General features: G+C 42.1%; 1 protein-coding gene across 2 annotated transcripts in view; it reads left to right on the top strand.

Moving 5' to 3' along the window:
* The window catches only part of adgrb2 (adhesion G protein-coupled receptor B2), a 209,589-nt gene that overhangs the window by 88,123 nt on the left and 100,153 nt on the right, over positions 1-21,313 (top strand). For both annotated transcript variants that reach the window (XM_076754352.1, XM_076754351.1), the window contains exons 3-4: positions 14,183-14,266; positions 15,908-16,096. In XM_076754352.1, the coding sequence (XP_076610467.1) occupies positions 14,183-14,266; positions 15,908-16,096 (273 nt within the window). The remainder of the gene's footprint in view (positions 1-14,182; positions 14,267-15,907; positions 16,097-21,313) is intronic.

The following is a 21,313-nucleotide window of genomic DNA, read 5'->3' as shown; positions in this document are numbered from 1 at the left end:
TAAAGGGGCTATATAAACGTCCCCTATTCCAGTAGCAACATAAATGTAAGCCTCTATATGATCAACTTTACTGCTTTCAAATAAAGTCAAAGCAACACAGTATTTTTTTTTATTAAAGGACTAGTGTGTAGGATTTAGTGGCATTTAGCTGAACACCCCTCACCTCACCGCTCCCCTTTTCAAGCCTATAGGAGAACCTGTGGTGGCTGCGAAAGGCTCTTTCTCGAGCAAGTGTTTGTTTTGTCCATTCTGGGCTTCTGTAGGAACACTGCGGTGCAACATGGTGGACTCTGTGGAAGAGGATCCGCTCCCTCTGTAGATTTAAAGAGCTCATTATAAAGTCACAAAACACAATTACTGTCAAACACTCATGAAAACATAAGTATGAGTGTTATATTCCATTTCTGCCAATAGATCCCCTTAAATCTTACGCAGCGGTCTTTTAAAGCAAGTAGTCAAAGTTCAAAATTCATTCTTATGAATTTCCATTCATTATTCTGTCAGTTCCTGGGTTGCCTTGCTACACATTTTACAAGCATGCATTCACCACATCTCTCTGCTACCACTGAGCAGATAGCGCACAATTAGCTCTGACAAGATGCAGAGCTCTGTGAACTCAAGTCTAAGCAGCTGCCCACGGGTTTGTATGATGAGAGCTGTTGGTACTGAACCCTATAACAAGCAGTTAACCTAAACCTGCTGCAGACTAGGGTTGATTCTTAGCAGGATTGGCATTATAGCAACCTTTTTACATTAGAGAGCGCTTTGATTTTATGTTAATATCAAAATTATTGCTTTAGGGGGAAAAAAAAAAATAAAAAGAGCTGAGGGAAGCATTGTTCGTCCACTGACAAAAACAAAACCAAGGCTTTCACAATGGCAGATGGTGAAACATGAGAATATCTGATGAAAAAAAAAAATATTATCTAACAAGTTTGTTCTCTTCAGTTAAGTAAAAGTCAGAACAAACACATGAAAATGATGCCAGGGAAGGCAAAGGAGGACATGGAGGAACAAACTTTTTAAAGAAAATATTAATATAACATTTTTTTTTTTGTCACGTCTCGCTAACATTCCTCCAGAGAAATGCTTCATGTCATGTCTTGCTGAGCGATATTTCTCACACAGGAAAAGCACGCTAATACACACTCAAAACACACGCACACACATACGGCACACGCGCACACCCACACAGACTTTGCTTCGGCTCAAGTAACCATACAGAAATCTGGGACAGAGTCGTATTTTGATGATTCAAGGCAGGATCATTTAGCTAAGCATGGTGTTCTCCAAATCAGGGCAGTTGAAGTTCCCACAGCAGCCCTAGTAGCTGGTACATATTACACAGCGTCTCTGCCTGAGAAAAATGCACAACTCTGATTAACCCCCGTGGATGAAGTTAACTCTTTAGCATGGTGCTCCTGCTATGCTGCACTGCTCTCTCGATTAGCCTTGTGGCGTGACTGCCCTCAGTTATTTACCCAGGTGCTCAACGCCTTTTCTCTCCTTGGAATAAATTGCCTGGAACATTTTGAAGCGGGGCAGGAGACGGAAAGAACGAGCCGAGAGGCCTCATCTCAAGAACTGATGAGGCCCTGGCAGTCCTTTAGTCCTGTTCTCACTGCTGGCCGTATGTACGTGTGGACTGCTGCACAATGAGGAAGTATTTCACCGTAGGTCAGGGCCATACAACCTATCTCTGCAATTTTTACTTTGCCAAGAGACAGGAGAGAGCGAGAGAGAGTTAATAATATGAGAGACTGAGGTGGAGGGCATGGAGAGAGGGAGAGAGGGATTATGGGAGGATGGAAGATGGGTGAAGATGGCTTTTCCAGTACAATGTCTGAGGTTTGGTACTGATACTGAAACAATTCTCTTTTCCGATACTTCAAGAAATATAGAGACATTTTTCTGTTATGGGATGAAACTATAGCTGTTTTTTTTTTGTTGTTGTTTCATTCATGTGCTGGTCAATTTTGATGTTGCACTTCTGTAACATCTCATTTCAGAAATCTACATTTAGGTGTTTATTTTGGTTCAGATTTCTGTGTTCTGGACATTTATGAAAATTAGCACATATTCAATAGATAGTGGATCACCTGCACATTACGACAAAACATTTAAAAAATACATACATGCATTGAATAATTGTCGCACTTACATATGCCAGACCAGTTTTATTCCTGTCTGTCGTCTGAAGGTTTTTACAGGAGGTTTCATATATTATTCATAGCCTGATTTCTAAAACATTTTATACCTAAAAAAGTTTTCTTCATTGCTGTTCACTGTATTTTCTGATTTATGAAGTGATAAAAGAGATTACTTTCCCCGGAATTTTCTTTGACTCCAATATGTCAACAAACTGAAACAAGAATTTTGAACCTGGCTTTATCCAGCATTATTATAATCCTGATAAAATATAATAAATATATAATTATATGCAAATTAGAGTATATTTCATTTGAAAAGGATTTGCCCATTTTGCATATTTTTGCACATGTTAACAAAATGAAAGAAAACTTTTAGTACAAAAAAGAAGACTTCATGTAAGAAACCACCTTGGAAAGTTTCATGGTGAAATCTGAGTTGAAATTTTTACCCTCTTCAACTCATTAACTGGGCAGTTTTGGTGATATCCTCCTGCTTCATCAGCACAGGTTACTGGGTACACCTAGCTCAAACTAATGCATAATGTATTATACAGCAGTACTGAGAAGCAGAGTAGGGATTTCTGGCACAAGTCGACTTCGTTCCAAGGTGCATGGAGAGGGAAAAAGTTTGACAACACTTGTAGTATGAAGAACTTAGCTGTCAGACTAATTTAGCTTTGCTTGTAGGCTTCATTGGGGTCATTGAGGTCTCTAATTTAACGGTCCAGCAATAAATCCTGCGTTCATGAAGGTTGTCCTGTTCAGTTTTGGTTGAAACTGTTTTGGAGAGATATCAGTGGAAACACATATCAGTTGAACGCACTGCAGTTCAACAGCATCAACAAACTGCAGCCTCCACAATGATCAGTGAGTCAAATCAATGCCTATCTAAAACAGTGTCAATTGCTATATTGCACTGCATTGACTAGGTGTGCCTAATAATCTGGCAACTGAGTGTAGATGACTTAAAAGATATCTCACTTGACAGTCCATGACCAATAAGAGGTTCAAATGGGAGTTTTAACTTTTGAATTCATACTAGAATCACACATCCACTGTCATACAGCCCTGTGCTTGCTCTGTTTTTCTTTCATACGACAAACTAAACGCATCAGTCCTCCTGGAAGCGTGAGACTCACCCTGAAGAATGTTGTTTTGTGTGCACCAGACTTTGACAGCTTTCATACTAGCAGAAACAAAAAAAAAAAACAAACGCACCAGAATCCATTTGAAGTGCGCCAAACAGGTTGGCTGTGAAAGCGCCCTAAATAAACCAAGTCACGACTCTGACTGGACATGCAATCGCATGCTTCAGTACATGGCACTTTGTCTGTGATACAGACACATTCAGCATGTATCCCGTCATCCGTCTGCCTGCAATATCTAACAAGTATCCTCGTGTGTCTCTCTCTCTCACTTCTCTCTGGTTGCTATCTCTACCTTGTGAGTCACCCCTTCTTTTTTTACCACCCATAAAGCTTATATGGGCTCAAAGTTACGATTGCAGTTTTACAGAATGCTATCTTCTGCAGGTGTTGTGAAATTTCTCTTTCTGTCACACCAGGGAAATAAGTCGGCATACACCTGGGCCACATTTGTTAATGCCAAATATTAATACTCTCTGCCAAAAAATGAGAGTATTAGTGAATGAGGACCTCTGTGATTAATTCTTCACATCACGGTAAAACTTTGACCTTACCCAGCAGGCATATCCCAGATGATGCTTAACTACTTAGCTTACTGTCTGTTGTTTTTTTTCTCCTTTCTTTGTATTTATAAGTACACTGAATGCAGTGGTAATACGCAGGGGCGTCATGTATGCCAGAAATCTCAGTTGGGTGGGGGAGGGGACACAATTAGAGCAAGGGACATGGAAGTCAGAATGACAATAATTTTCTGCAATATGGATTTTCTGTATATTCTAAGACTTTGGGAGGGATTATTTTCAAACTTCACCAAATCAGTGTTGGAGTACATACAGTATATTTACTCAGAGATTTTCATGGGAGTTATTTGTGCTGTCATGGTGATTGGAAATGACATTTATTTATTCACTCACTTCTACACAGGCTTCTATGCTGCTGCCACTTTTCTTGAAAAGAGCTAAATCTCAGGAGCTCAGAATTGTGCATTTATAGTGATGTGCTATTTTTTTCTTCAAGGACATGTATGTAGCTTTAATTGAAAGATTTGATCCCTTTTACATATGACCATTTCAGACCAATCAAGGGATGATGATGATGAATAATTGACATGGATATACGGTGTTTAGTCTGAAGATTACTGATCTGCAAAGACTGATTACGTGAAGGTTAAAATATTCTCCCCAAAGTCTTGAATGTATCTGAAATTGCGGAAAATTACGTCAGTATTTTTTTTTTCCCTCCCATGTTCCCTGCTCTAAATGTACCACCCCCAGCATTCTGGCTTGCATGATGCCCCTGTTTTGGCCTGCATTGAACAAATATTGCACCATTGTAGCTAAATCCTAATGAAAGGCCCTTGATAGCCCAGGACTACATACCCGATCACTCTTCTAAAACAAATGAAGACAGTTTTAGAAGAACTATGTCATGTCTTCAATCAAACCTCCTGCCTAGTGATACATGCCGAGTAGAAAGAATCCAACGAATCTGAGCACAGATGAGGAATAAATAATCCCTCCTAATCAATTAATGGTAAATCTTATGTAAATCAACAATACCGAAAACCTAGCACATACATAGGAGGTTGGGGTGGCGGAGGAAGCTCCTGCATTGGTGAGAAGTATCAGGTTATAATGGCCACACTTTACATTAACATGAACATCACTGGATGCTACTAGTAAGCTGGTAGCCAAGTGTCTGAATGAGCCAGTGATTGTGAAGGATGAAAGAAGCTGCTGATGCCAATCAGCTAATGTAAGCACAATTTCAGAGCTGTGCCTCAATGAATGCTGAGTTTTATTTTTGCATACACCATGCAATTTTTCATAGATGCACCTCAGACACCATGACAGCTTTCAGTATGTCTCTGAGCAGTTTATTTACATGGATATTTGAGTCGGCTTTGTCGGTTTTTACTGCCAGTCTGAGGTGCTGAACTGCTGGTTACTTAAGTGTCCATCTATATACCAGTCATATTTGATTCCTCTGCACAAGCCATCAAGGTCACTCTCTCCCAGCAGGAGTGGATAACGTGGGGGTGGATGTGAGCATGTTTGTATGAGCGAGCGTATGCCTTATACGTGAGCAGGAAGTCATGGTTACACATTTGTGTGAATGGGCACACAGAGCCTGTTAATGTGCATTGACTTGACTTGAATCACATACTGTTCTAAAGGCACAACTTTGCCTTTAAAATTACAGACACTGAGAGAAATAAAACACTCATGCAGTTACATTATGGAAGCTAATCGTGCTCAAGTGGAAGACTGTTATATTTGAAGAATAGTACAGAATCATCTGGAACAAAACAGGACACACTGTCACTGAACAGTACAAAATAAACCTGAGCAGATATTAACTGTAAACACAACACAGAGTGCATCAGGAGCTGTATTAGACGGTACCAAAGCGTAACAGTCATAAAGTAGTACATACAATACAGAGAAACATACACCAGGAAAGCAATCATTCAGAACACAGGAACATCACTGTACCCATGTGTTGTACTTTCCAGTTTGTAGCGGCTGAAAGGAGAGGGTAAGCACGTAGAAATCGAGGACATCAACTTATTTTGATGTTTAAAGGGAGAGTTATCAGTGCCTGGCTGTGTTATCGACACCAGGAGCTGCTCTGTTTTCTTTCTTTCTTTTGGGTTTCACCTCTATTTTATGCTTTCCTAGCTTTTTTTTGCACTGTGTGTGAGTGTGAAGCACAAGTGTTGGGGTGCATGCCTGTGTGCAATGAGTGTGTCTGGCTCCAAAGATTGCCTCCTGTCCTGCTGTGCTGACCCTCCCCTCTGATGAGAGGTAGTTGACAGAGTTGAGGTAAGAGGTGGGTGAGTGTTTGTATACTCAAGAGAGAGGCTGAGGGCGAGAGTCAGCGTCTGAGTATCATTCCTTCTGCCCCTTCTACCAAGTGGAGAACCAAAGTCTGATTCCTCTCACGCTACTCATGATTCATGAAAACCACCTGCCAGAGTGTGCACTGGGTCGTGTTTGCCTTCGAGCTAAGTGCCCATGTAAATGCAGTTTGTGTGTGTGCGTGTGCATTTATGAAGCGCACACAAACACTTGCACGAATGCATTTCAGTGTGGAGGCAGATGTGGCTGATTTTGCACGGCAGTCATGAATCGCCCACAGATCTCTTATTAGCAAGGGTGCACAGACCGCTTTCATTGTTGATTACCAGAAAGATGAATCGATGCCGTGCATGAATGAACATACATTGGCAGCATTAACATGTGCTCTTATACACAAGATAAGGCAGACACTCACACAAAGGCAGTAAATACATGCCAAAAGAACTAGCTCGTTGCCATAGATAAATGGAATATGAAATATATAGAATAGTGATGGAACAAGTAAGCAAAAAAAAAAAAAAAAACAGGCAGAAAGAAAAAGAAAGGAGTATTCAAGTCATAGCAACAGCACAGCATCTGTCCTTCACCACAGTTGAGAACAACCGTCTGCCAACTCCATTCACCTCTCCATCAGACGCAGAACCAGCAACCGAGTGTAGACACTGATTTATAATCCACCTCCCTCCCTCCGTCCCCCTGCAAGCCCGCCCACCCGCATCCCTTCCGTTCCTTCCCAGCGTCAGCATGACGGTGTTGCTATGGCAACTATGGCCACTGCAGAGGCAAATGTGAGCAGTAATCGATCTTTTCGTGTGGCTGCGTTATGTACATACACACCACTGTGTGTCGTGTGAAAAGCCTTGCGGTGAAATGCTTAAAACTTTGGTTTGGTTTTAGGTGATGTTTCTGCAGGGATATCAGAGGGAGAAGCAGGAAAAACATGAAAGCAGAAGAGGTGAGATGACATGTGACAACGGTCGTAGTAGAGTTCATGATTTAGCTCTTTTGTCTTAAATTTGTGTAAAAGATCAAGGCTTCTCCGCGGGTGCCAGAATTCTTCCAACGGAGAGCTTAATGAACCTTTCAAGAAAAAAACAGGAAAAAAAAAATCCGTCTTGAATAACATCACTGTTGTTTTTACTCCCTTTAAAATTGATATTTTGAACATACAAATGATGAAAACCACTATGCCTAAGCCGTAGCACAATTAGCGGGTTGTTAGCCATGATGGCAGCAAAGGGATAGCAGTGATGATTGGCTGGTCAGTCAGATGGTCGTGTCAGTCAGTCCGCCGTTTTGGTCCAGACTGAAATATCTCAACAGGTGCTGAATAGATTGCCATGAAACATCATACAGACATGACTCCAACCAAGTTCGGCTTGCTTTTCCTTTAGCAACACCACCAAGTTGACGTACTTGGTTTTTAGTCAAAGGTGAGGTTTCTCCACCGCTATGATGTTCACATTTATTGTTTTGATTGAAATGACATGTTTGGTGCTAATTACCACATGCTGGCATGCTAACCAGCTAAACTAAGATGGTGAGCATGGTCAACATCATGCCTGCTAAACATCATCATGTTCACATTGTCATTGTGACTGTGTTAGCATGCTGACATTAGCATTTAACTGAAAGCACCACTGCACCAAAGCACCACTGCACCAAAGCTACGAGCACGGCTCTTAGTCTTCTTTAATGGTATCTGCTAGTGGTGCCGGTTTCTTGTCTGCTGGAGTTTAAATGATGTTATTAGTCAATGCTGAAGACAGTTCCCTGCTGGACTGACACAGAGTAAGTTGTCTAAATCTGGACACAAGCTTTTCAGCCAGGAAACTGTGTTATCTTTGAAGCATGTATGTCAGGCTGACGCAGAGATCCACAGTGAACCAACACTGGCTTTGCAACAAGTTCACCAGGGGCTCAAGCTTATCTCACATCGATCCATTTAACATGCTTCTAGCCATGATTGTAGACACTGCTACACTGGCCTGTTGTAAAGGCTGGTTCCTACACAAACATGCTAAACCGTGGCTGTAATTGTCTGTAATTGATCAGGCCAATGCAGTGCAGTAATTCTACCTTACCGTGCTTTGAATGAATTGTACTGGCCATCCCTGCATCGATTGCTCTGTGGCTGTGGCTCTGTAGCTTTGCTTGGAGTCTGCCAGTCTGTAAATCCATCTAAATTCTCATCTTGTTATGGAACTGAGTGAAAGAAAGGCTGAGGTAGAAGACAGAGGGTGAGGGGGTGGAGGGCAGAATGATAGACCAAATGACTGTACGGTGTGGGAGTTGGTAGATTTGGAAATATCTAATAAGAGAAAGAAAAATGAGGGAAAAAAAGGACAATTTGAGATTGAGAATGAAAGTGAAATGAAACAAAGCCAATTTAGCAGTTTGGAAGCATACCGAGGCTTGTGTTGATCTGTGTGCATATACGGGGGTATGTATGTGTGTAGGTGTGAGACACAAACACCAGTCAGGCTGTGGGGCTGAGAAAACTAGATTCTGAATCCATTTTGAAGGCACAAAAATGACCTTGAGGCCCCCACAGTCAGACAGACGCTGTCCTGCACCAACCTGATTCAGCTTCTCCCTTCATATCTGCTGCCGCTGAGAGAGACAGAGGTGAGAGAGGAGTGTGTGTGAGAGAGAGAGAGAGATGGAGAGGGCCTGTCTGTCCAGTAGCTTATAAAAAGTCCATTATAGTGCGCTTCTATCAGTTTGGGCTCTCCCAGATGGACCCTGGAGTAAATGGACATCACCAGAGAGCTATAAGCTCAGATTTGATATACGGCTGAGAAATAGCTCTGTGTGTGTTTGTGAGTGCATGTGTGTGTGGTGTGTGCGCTTGTGAGTGTGCGTGTTTAGGAGAGTGTGCACTCAATCATATACTATACGCTGCACTGAAAAAGCTGACAGTAGTCAACAGCGAACATTTCCGTGCCACTGTTTTTGTACGTGCCATTTACTTAAGACAGCTGTTTTAGCATATTACCATATGTGCTCCCCTGCCACACACGCACACACACATACACACACACATGCGGTCTTCCCAGCAGGCTTAAATCCCGGCTCAGTCTGACAAAGGAGCCTGTGGCTCTAACTGGCTCTGCCCCAATCCCCTTCCCCAGCCTGCTGCTTTGTCCGGGCTCAAAACCGCTTTACTGCATGACGTTTATTTATCAGCCATATTTACTTCCTATTGTGAAGGTGTGTGTGTATGCATCTCAGTGCATGTGTGTGTGTGTGTGTGTGTGCAACATCAAAGTCTATTTGAGCTTTGGCATCGCTGCTAATGTGTGCGTTTCGATGCTCAGTATCCTGCGCTCATGTCTCCGTACTTGTGTGTGTTATTTGAGGGTATCCCACTGCTCATTGCCTCAAGTTGAGGAAGCTGACAAAAGCCTCTGCCTGCTGAGTGATAGCGCTCAGCAGGATGTGAATGGGACTTTGTCCTTCTACATGCTACTTTATCAACTGTTTGTTGAGAAGAAAGAGAGAAAATAGCCTCAAGCAAAGGGCGGAGAGACTGGTTGAGCACCATTGCTTTATTCTTAGCGGTAGGGTTCCGACTAGGCAAACAAAGTGTTATCAACAAGCGCTTATTCAAATCACGAGCAAACCTAAAACTCTGGTGAAACGCATCGTTCTGCATGACTATTCCCAAAAATCAACAGTTTGAAAAGTGGGACAAGCACTGCTTCATTTGATGAACTTGTGTCAGCAGGTTGCACTTGTTTAGTGTCATTTGGCAACAGGGAACAGGATAAAAGCCATATATGTAAATGAAATGTCACTTATTATCACTTTATGTGCACTACAATGAGCTTCACTGACAGTTTATTAGCAAAAACCAAAGCTCATTCTCCATCTCTCTGCCCATCACAGGTACGCTGTCTCACATAAACCGTTGCAATGAGTAGCTGAAGTGACAATGAAGCTAACAGCATGTTTACTGACACACTGGAAATCGCAGTAGCTGTACTTTATCCTTTATCCTCCCCTCTCCAACGGAACAAAAGTCAGCAAACTCAGTAATACCCACAGTGTAACTCTTGACATGTCTCCCAGTCTGGTGTAATGTGCCCAAATTGCCTTGGTAAGTTTTTATAGCTGTCAGTGTGGAAGTCAGGGGGTAGCTAGTTATTGTACAACCGTAAGTATTGTATGAATGTTCAGCCTTTGCACCTAGACAGGAAGCGAGAACTGGAATGGGTTAACAAGAACGGGGATGAACAGTCTGCTTTCCACATCAACTGTGTAAACGCAGATTCACAGAATTTGCTTCTCGCTTTCCGATGATACACTGATGATGACCTGTCATTTCCTATTTCTAATGGACTACACTGCAGTCATAACACAGGTGACCTCTCCATCTGTCTAGGAAAGATTCTCAAACACGTTTTCACTTCACTGACACTTCTGTCAGATGACACCGAAGCATCAGCGCTACTACAAGCCGAACATCACATCTCCACCTCTGCGCCTGTCCGATCATGGGATTATCGACCCTGCTCGCGATTGGAAGTGATACTGCCAGCTATAGATGGAAAGTAGACTCCCCTGGAGATGAAGAAACAGCTGAAATGAGTGTAAAAAACGTAGGGATTAGAAAGGGCAAGAGGGTTTGATGAAGTGTGTGATGATGTATCCATTAAAGTGCAGTCCAGAACATTAAACAATATAGTGGGGGTTTGTAAAGGTCAGTACTCTCAAGGGGTTTATCCATATTGATCTTTCCTTTCGATTGTGCTGGACTCAGCACCGGTGTCCATCTAAATCCTCTTCTGTGCCTTAGACGTAACGGAGAGAGAAACAAACAGAGGCAGAGAGAGCGAGCGAGCAAGAGAGAAATAAAGAGATAGAGAAAAGTAGCCCTCACTGGTCATTTTATGTGAGACATTACTCCTCTGTCCTGCTTCACTGACCTCCCTGTCTCAGAAGCACAGACACGTAGAACATACACCCACACACGGCTTTATTTGTGCCGGACTCTGCCAGAAAATGATTTGGAGACTCCCAGATTGGGACTGGCACTTCCTCTGTTGCTCTTAAAATAAACCAATACATTGTCTGAAAAGTTTAAAAGAGACTGTTAGTCGGCGGTATCTCGTTTCATTTGATTAATCGTGTCACTCATGAATCCTACCAAACTCGCTTCAGTGGTTCAATGGAGTGGTAACATTCGCAGCATATGTTTTGTGAGGATCACAAGCTGCATTGCTAGCTCGGTGCCACCTGTTAGCAGACATGACGCAGGAGTAATTTGAAAAGGTTGAGATGAACTTGGAGTTATTATTCTGACACAGTACTTAATGCACTTTACAAAGGTAACAATGGCACATTTACCTCTGGAAATAAGTCGTGATTTTTGAAGCAGCGTGTCTTTTCTCTCTATTTCACACAGAAAGAGACGAAAGCAGGCTGTCTCTTTCCAGCCCACAACCTTGATTTTTGTCAGCTGAGTTGATTAGTCATAGGCAGGTTTCATCAGCTGTAGCTGTTTGCAAATGCTGAACTGCACGAGTTGTCTCCAGCTGACTTGTTATTGTTTCAAGCTGATTCGTTTTAAAATATAAAGCCTGGAAAGGGGCCTTAACTATGCGCATGGTGACATGAAAGTAAAGCAGCAGCGTTATTATTGAACTGCAGGGTAGCACTGTACTACACGTTAAAATGATGTTCATTCGAACGTAAGCCTGTTGCCTGTTGTGTGCTTAGTACAGAAAAACATAGTCGGACAAGCAGCACAGAGATTTAAAAACTCAATTGTTCAGATTTTCAAACAGGATGTTTCACTTTTACAAGAGAAAAAGCTTTGAGGATGTAGACTAACTCATCCTTCAGTGTTTTTTTTTTTTTCTGTCTTTTTTGTCCTTGTTGAGCTCTATATCCTTTTTTCCAATGCATGTACCTTGAGCGCAGTGAGCGCATACATGGCAAATAAAGCCGATTCTGATTCTGATTCTGATTCTGATAAGTTTAGCATCTTCAAATGTAGTGTATGCTCCAGTCCTGAACAGGTGTGTTTTTTTTAACCTAACCCGCAAATAATGCAAGATTACTACTGTAGCTAGTAAGCTATTTAGCTGAGCATGCCATCATTTGCAGCTTGTGTTTTGGGTTGTGGAAAAGTTAAAGAAAAAAAAGACAGGACAGGCCCTCTCTGCCTAGTTTCTGTTGCTAAGCTATGATTGGGCGATTGCTGTTCAGGGAAGGGATGCAGTATTCGATCAGTTGGAGGGAAAGAATTCAGGAGCTGAAGAAGAAAAGTAGTCGGGCAGGTGAGAAGTTCACTTTTTTGCACAAGTTAAACACAACTTTTGTTTGTATCATTTCCGCTGTGTTTTGAACTGATGAATATTGATTGGTTAGGACGATGAGTAGTGGAACACCATATCCTGACACAAGGTTTCCTGTTTTTCATGTAAAATATTACTGCAAAACCTGCAGCTAAACAAGTGGGTGTTTGGATTGCGCGCTGACCTGAGTGCGGCTAATGAAAACTTGAAATCCTACGGCTGCTCTCAGTTTGATTGTCACATTAGATGCAGCATTTTTAGGCAATGAGGCAAAAAAGAAATCTGGTTATTGACTTTGAAAATACTTGGAGAGTGCTGTGAAACTATGAACCCACACACATGAACACAATACTTTTCTATTTCACCCAGGGCTGTAGCCAGCTGCAGATATCATCTAAACAGCACACAAACAAAATTATTACATTGTTCCTGTGGTTAAAATATTGTATTTTGGTCTTTAAGCACCAGTGGTCCTGCTGAGAAGAACACAGAAAACAATGGAAAGGGAGGGAGGGTTAGACAGTGAAGAGCGAGAGCTAGAAGATAAAGAAAGCATCTCTTTTTTTTTTTTTTCCCTGACAAAGAGTCTGTAAAAGGCCAAATTAGAGGGCTGGTGGCGGTGGGATTTGAGAAATCATGACAGAGCCACAGCACACTTCACAGGCATTTGTACCTATGTGTGTGTGTGTGTTTACTGGGAGGCAGGGGAGGGTGTGCTCTGCTTGCATTCTTCCTTCAGTCAACTGCTTGATTGAAGCTGATACAAATAAATTTCAGCGGCAATCACTGCTGCATTCCGTAATCGAGTACACACACACACACACTTTCCGCGTGGATAATGCACCATAGATTCTCTGTATGTCTCCGCTCCTTTGCGTAAGTGCAACCGCTGCAAAAAAAATCCCATGGGCGAGAAGTACCCAAGTGAAAAACAGCAGCTAAATCAAAGATTGTTTCCCCTGCCTGAGGGAGTTGATTAAGTCTTGTGTTGCTGAAACTAAGCCTACAAATCCATTTGTACAGATCAGAACAGTCTGCGCTCATGCCTCGGAATGTTTGTACCAATTGAGACATAACCGACTTAGGTATGTTGCATGATTTCACTTTCTCCATACCTTCTCTCCAGGCAATCCTTGTTTCCACAAATGCGCTTTATATGAGGTGTTCTAATTCAAATCAGCGCTCTGATATGTTTTTCCAGGCTTTTTATTTATTATTTTTTTAACTCACTTAGTTTGCTCTGCTGATTCATGAATACTGTCACATTGCATCTTATGTATATTTTTATTGACATTTCATGTTTTCCCTCTAAGCCAGTAAGCCACTTAGAACTGACTTCCTCCTGATTTTCTGAGATTATATTGTCGTCTTCACATTCCGTTATGTGTTTCCGCACGATGTGTGCTGAAATGTATCAGCGTGTTCTTTAAATATTCTGCATCAGGGAGCAAGCCAAGCAAATGTAGGCGTTTGCATTTTATTTTGCCAGAGTCGTGTTTTGGATGTACTAGAAAACTTACCTTTTTTGACTTCTCGGAATTTACAAAATAGCAGTGGGTGCTGATGGGCACTGATTTACTATAGCTTTAAAACCAGATATCTGTATGTGATGGCACAGTTACCTATAGTAAACAAACTGGCCATCCGTTTGCCAATATTTGCTGAATCTTCGCACATTTTTTCCTCCCATTGGTTTTCACACATATCTTTGCCTCTTCCAGACCAATATGATGATGACGACCTGAAGGTGAAGACCCAAAGACCACGATCAGCTGACCAGCCAGGTGTGTTTCAGGCACAAACAGGTGAGTATTGTGAGTGTGTATTGTGGATCATATGTGTATTCACAGCCTGGAACAAAAGTTGACTGTTCACATGTGTGAATAAGTGAAAACGTGAACTTATGAGTGTGTGTGAATTTAAAATGTATCATTAATAGGATTTTAAGTGAAGGTTTGAATTATTCATGATGTGATACATTAAACATATCATGAATGTCATGTATGTATGAGGACTCATGCCTCATACATACATGACATTACATGTTGGCTGCTGTGCCCACATTAGAACAGGTCATACACTAATTTGAGCTTGCGCGTGCACACACACACACACATACACACACACACAGACATTTCCATATTCACATCCACTGTGTGGAGGAGGGAGTCCCTACCGCGAGGGAAACCCTTGGCTCTATCTTGTCCTTCTCCTCTGTTCTCCCCCTCCTCGCTTCTCCCCATTCTTCCATTCCTCCAGGCATGTGTGATGAGCTTAAGCCCTGACTCACGACATGTTAATGAAGATGTAATGCGATTAACGGACATGCAATTAATTTGATTTCCTTCTTTGCCATGTGATGACGCCTCCATCAAAGGACACGGAGCTCATAAACAATTTAGAGAGAGAGAGACAAGCGGCATGACTTAACTCGTAGTTTTCGCTTTCAAGGGCGTAACTGAGGGGGAACAATGGGACACTCTCCACAGCTGCCTGGAGAACTCAACATCACCCACGAACACCCAATCTGTGGGTTTTTATTAACATCTAAATCATCCCTTTTTGGCTTGAAGCTGTGAGATCATATGTGTTACCTTGAATCCAGTTCTATTAACATCACCTTAAAACACATTTCTTGAACAAGGTGCAAGGTTTAATCTCATCACGGGGCTCAAATCAATTAGTGACATATGCAAATCACATATCACCCTTTCTTAGTATGCAGGAATATCATGTATTGGGTATTGATATAGCATCACAGGCCAGGCCATGTGAACATTATACATTATGAAAATCTACCATAGCAAAGGTCTCCCACACTATATCCAACGGATGATGATTTTGAGCTCTCTTAATGTCTGCATGTCTCTCAAAAATCAGTTCTGTAACTACAGAAAGTCTGTTTGGTTGCTGTAACATGAAGCCCTTTCATCATCTGTCAGACAGTCCCAGGCTTTTCTCTTGGCAATTGTATAGATTAAGACGTTGTTGTTCTTTTTTCATTGTACTAAGATTGCAATGGTGTCATAATCATCCAGGGGAATTTTTATTTTATTTCAGTAAATAAAGAGCAAAGAGAAACTAAGAATTGCGAGCAGGAATCAGTGAAGCCGACATTTTCATTGTCATACATATCCACAAACAGCTCCTGTGACTTTTTACTGTATGTCTCTTATGATACAGCACTATACAGTATGTATAGCAACAACACTGTAGAAACAGTATTTTAATGATTATGGGACAAAAGGCATGAGAAACACATGGTTCTTGCCTGCTGTTGGTTTTATTTGCTTTAAACTGTGGAGGCAGGAAGCTGTGGTGACGTGACAGCTAACAATGCCCTTCTTCTTGACTATTTTGTCTTCCATCTCTTGAAACATTAGCATCATGAACCTGGAACCATTGAGATTGAACCTCTCTCCCTCCATCACCGTGTTCCTCTTCAGGTGACCCTGCGGCAGAGGAGTGGTCCCAGTGGAGTATGTGTTCTCTCACATGTGGGCAAGGCTGGCAAGTGAGGACACGATCGTGTGTTTCTTCTCCCTATGGGACCCTGTGCAGCGGTGCCCTGCGGGAAACACGCATGTGCAACAACACCGCTTCTTGTCCAGGTGAACCTGGGATCACAGGCTCAGGTATGTTTGGTGGTACTGGTACTGTTTCCTCACAGCATAAGTGATGACACTCTCTAGCTATGTGCTGTTTGTTGGATGCTTCGTACACAAGCAAGGGGGTGTAGAACATGCTATGACTTTGATGTTTCTTTTTTCAAAATCTGTGATTGACTGGCGACCTCCATAGGGTGCCCGCCTCCCGACAGTGCATGCTGTGATATGCCCCCGGCCTTTGTCACCTCAAGTAGGCATTAAAAGGCCAAGAAAATACATGAGCAAAGCTTAGCAGCGTTGCAAAATAATGACCAAAGGTATTGTTTGCATTTCAGTTCATGGATATACTGCAGGCCTCTTTTTATTGCGTTTTGTTTTTACATGTAAAATTTGACAAAAAGCAGCTTTAAAACATAGGCTTTCTGCTTAGCACCTCACTCAGCCTTGCAGCATTTTTTTGTCTTTTTACAACGTGTTAAGAAAGCTGAAGAAAATAATGACAGTGTGAAACTATTTTTGAGAAAGGTAGGCGGCATGCGCACACACATACACACACACACACACACACAGACACAATCACACACATTGCATGGAGTCTGCTCAGCCAAAACAAAATCTAACCATGGTGTGGCAGGAAAATAGAATGAGAATGTCATTTTGTCACTTCAATCCACACTACTGGCCAGCTCAGAGTGACAGAGAGAGAGGAAGACACAGAGAGACAGACATGACACCTGAGCTCGATGTCGGCAGGTCTATTAGACTTGCCACAGCTCAGAAGTTCATACTTCCTGGCATCTCTATCTTTAGCTCTCCTCTGCTCTTTCACTGTTCTCATCGCCTGATCTTGTCTGTATCAATATCAGTGTCCACCTACGCCTGTATAGATACTGTTATAAAAAAGAAATTAATCTCACAGAGCGTGAATAGCAGACATATCTCTGAATTTAATTTAATCTACAGTGAAAACTAAGATCTAAACCACATATGCGAAGATGAAAATTGTTGAATGTAAATTAACTGTGTGCTCGCATGACAGTGATAAGGATACTAAACATTCAGCAATGCTCTTGCTTTGGCTTCCGAGGAATTAGTTTTTCATTTTAGATGGAGTGGCAAATCCAAACTCTATTTAACCAATCAAAGACAAATTTCCGATGCATACATGCTCTCCCAATCAGGGTGATTGTATTCAACCCTGCTTACTTGCTTACAAAAGCACAGGAGCGAAATGAGGACCACCTCGTCCATTATTGGTCAGCAACATACAACACAATCAAGCCAGATCAAGTGAGGGACCTTGTGTACTGCTCATCCTGAAGAATGTGAGTTCTGCTCTGGTTTGATTGCCGGTGTAGGTCTTTACTAGATGAAACTGTGAAGTGCTGCTTGTCCTGCGCTGGTTTGATTGCCCTGATTGCAGCTGAAGTGAAATCCTGTATGGCATTGGCTCCCTCCTGTCTGGCCTCTGTCCCTCCCCTAATCCACTACTAATACTCAGTCCCCAATCAGAGGATGACAAAAATTCAGAGCTGCCCGGTAAAACCATAGTCCAGTGGTGAAGCTAACTGGCAAAAAAATAAAAAAGGGGAACTCCACCAAAATTACACATCAAACTCTGTTTCCGTACTGAAAAAAAGTTGTATATAGCCTTTTGTGCCTCCAGAGGGAGCCGCGTCCTGTCTAACAAATTAACCCAGTGATGTCACTTCAGGAGTTGGTTGGGGCTGAAAACTACAAGTTTGAAAGTGACAGAAATCTGGAGGTGTGGAGGCCTCTGTAGCCTGCTCTTCATTTCTGCTTGATGCTTTCATCTTCAGGCAGTAACAGTAGCTACTAGCAGAAAATACCTAAAACTCGGACCGAACTGTTGGCACTTCCATGCATTATAGGTGATGTAGGAGCCACGCTTTGACAACGAAGAGGAACGCATGGAATGAAAACATATCTCTGGTTATTCTGCATCAGTTCAATACTTTTTTAACCGCCTATTGTGAGGCTGAGTGTTAGAGCAGTACAATGCTAAATCGATTCTTTAAAGATCAAGGCTGGCATCGTGGTCTTCACCAAAATGGAGCTGGCCAAGGTATCTATTGGCCAACAACATGGAAACTGTGGAAAATCTTGCCTCAGCTATTCATCCTGGTGTGAACCTGGCATGATCCTGTCAAAGATTGCATCAGACTCCCGGGGGATACGTCACACGTCTCTTATGTAATATTTCCTGGCTCCTCGATCGACACTTGAACCGTTCTGGTCCACCATCTTCAATGCTGTCTCAAAGCTCTTAATTTTGCTCTGAGGAGCGAGGAGGGATCTCTGAGGGGCCATGAGCGAGTCTTTCTTCCAGCCAACACACACCCTTATCAGATATCACCCATTGATTGGACGCTACAGCTGATCAGACTGATCTGATACATCACAACATCACAGGAGTTTCATACCAGAGTGAAGAAAGATAACGTATTACACTCAAGTGTATCACTCCCAAGTTTTTATTTCTTTCCTGATTCACCATCTACTTACAAGTCTATGTTAACTGGAAGTATGAACAACAAAAGGACACAAGCATATACGTATAGAATTATAGTCAGAGAGAGTTGGAGTGTCAGAAAGAAACCCTTTTTTCCCTCATTTATCATCATTTCCATTCAGTCACATGTGAGGCTGATGAGCATTTGGTTTGATATGCTTACATAATTTCAATTTTCCATGAAACATTTAGCTAATAAATGATTTCTAGTGTACAACAGACACCGTAATCATATTTTTGGTTATTAAATTATGATTTCACAATCAGAATCTCAATAAATACAGATGCAAGCCATGAATAAATAATACAAATGGATTCTCTCAGCAGAAATGTCCCTGTGCCTCGGAGCAGGACACAGTACAGAATGAAGGGTGTTAGTCATGTGCAGGTGTTTGTGAGACAGCTAACAGGCTCCAGAGAGAAGACACTGCTCCTCTGGGACTGACATCTGTGTGCCTTTATTAGTATTAGCACAGTGCGCATGTGTGCAGACGCAGATTCATTAAATGTCTCTACATCTTTTAAAGCCGACTGACAGCTGATCCAGCTGTGATCAGCCGTCGCGTCATCAGAAACAGACGTTGTTTCGTGAGACGCTTCGGAGGAAAGGATGTCACATTTCTCCAAAAACACATTTCCCTGTTTCTTCTCTCCTCGCATGGTTTCCTTACATCTCCCCATGCATTCTTGGTGCAGGGACTAAGAGGCAAGGAAAAGATGCGAGTGAGGGAAACATGGATGTAATTTCAGAGACTTGGGTTATACTGCCTGACACCTGAGGAACTGCATCTCGGCTGGGCTTTGCAAAGTAGTCATTACTGGTGTTCTGACAAACGTAGACCAAGCCAAAGAAGACACGCTTAGCTTGATCATTTTTTAGATAAAGGCCAGAGTGGATCTTTTTGTTTTTCCACTGTGACAAAAAAAAAAAATGTTTGGAATATCAATATTGCTGGCTACTCAGTAGAATCAAGAGAATCAAGTCTGTGCCCAATATGATATCAGCCCATCTACCCAACCAGCTGTCTGCACTGGAACATGACAAAGGGAGTGATCGCTGATGTCCTGGCTCCCTGACTATGCAGCAATTGGGGACTGACCGTGGGCCTCTCTAAGGAAAAAAGCCTGCGTTGTCCTTTCACTGCCAGAGAGGAAGAAATGGCCCCTTTATTCCAGTTGGCAGACAGTGGGGTAGTCTCTGGACTAACCTCCCTGAACCCGGTGATACCTAAGAGAGGGCATCACAGGATGTCCTCCATACACAGCCATTTTAATAATGACAGTGATGTGTTTGAGGCCAGACTATTAAATGAAAAATCAGGACCCATAGCTTCTCCAGGGACAGATAAATTAAAGCAAAAGTGGGGCCACAACTGTCTAAATGTCAGTGTCACTGCATGGTGTGTAGTCACTGGGCTTTAAACACTAAGTCTATAGAGGCTCATTTCTGGACAAGGCCTTTCCACTAGCTGCATAGGAGTTAGTGGATAAGGATGTTTTGTAGGAATCATCATCCGTAGGGTCAAATCATCCTGATTTGTTAAGCACTTGAGTCCATGCATCATGCATCATGCAGAGAAACAGGACAAGTAGCTTAGCCTGTACATTCACTGAGCATTCAAGGTATCTTTGTATCAGCATACACAGCCACGCACAGGATACTAATGTTTGTTTGTGATGGTAATGGCGAGTTTTTGTATGTGTTTGGGCTTTGTCCTTTGTTATTTGAGTGTCATTGGTGAGTGCAATTCAGTGTGCAAGTGTGTTGTATAATCATGGTGTTCTATTTGTGTTTTCAGTGCGTCCGTGTGAGACTTATGTGAACTTGTCTGGATGAAGTATAGGTCATTGTAAACATTTTTAGCACACATATGCCTTCACATGTGAGTTTTGCGTTAGTCCGTGTTTACTGATGCAACAAAAAAAACAAACAAACAAGAGAAGCCAGAGGAACATTTTCCTTCCCCGTCGGTGCATATGCTAATCTTGTTTTTATGCTAATGCACCAACACGATTTGTATGTCTAAGTGCCTCATTTTCCATTCAGTGTCGATATTAATATCCACAGCCGTTCCTTTGATGGAATATCGGTTGCCGTGTTATGTTCCGTTTATTATTTCTTTTTTTCCCCCCTCTGATGTTTCCTGACGTGGCTCTGGAGGGTTGTCAGGGCACTCCAGGGATTGCCTGAATGGGATCACATCAAATTCATGTAGACTGGGAATGTGGGGGTGGTTGTAAAGAGACACAAAAGTGTTTAATGAACCTGATATGATTGACTTTTTAACATTTATTTATTATTTTTTTTTAATGTCAGGGAAGAATCTCCATGCTTATTTTATTTGTTAATCTCTTTGCTGCTGGTTCAAGCCCCGTCCAACAGGGAGTCACAAACAAACACGTGGTACAGTACACAGAGGCAGATGCGCGAGTGCAGTTGCTTTTAATTCACTCTCCGGTTTTATACAGAAAACACTATTAGAAAACTGTACTTGACATACTCATGTAGCACTCACAGGATCAAGAACGTTGCCCAGAGGCTTGCTCTAGAAAAAAAAAAAAAAAAAAAAGCTCTAAAATTGACAACTCCAGTTTCATTTTATGGACAAAGTTGAGTATACATACACAGGCACAGCTCATATTTGTATGCATGAGCTGTGCATTTCAAACCTGCTGTTCAGAACATGGCGTCCAGTCGTGCCAACTTCCTG

This window comes from Chaetodon auriga, chromosome 17, assembly GCF_051107435.1.
Source record: "Chaetodon auriga isolate fChaAug3 chromosome 17, fChaAug3.hap1, whole genome shotgun sequence".
NCBI lineage: Eukaryota > Metazoa > Chordata > Actinopteri > Chaetodontiformes > Chaetodontidae > Chaetodon > Chaetodon auriga.
The sequence above is the reverse complement of the archived record's forward strand: the minus strand, read 5'-3'. Positions and strand labels throughout refer to the sequence as shown.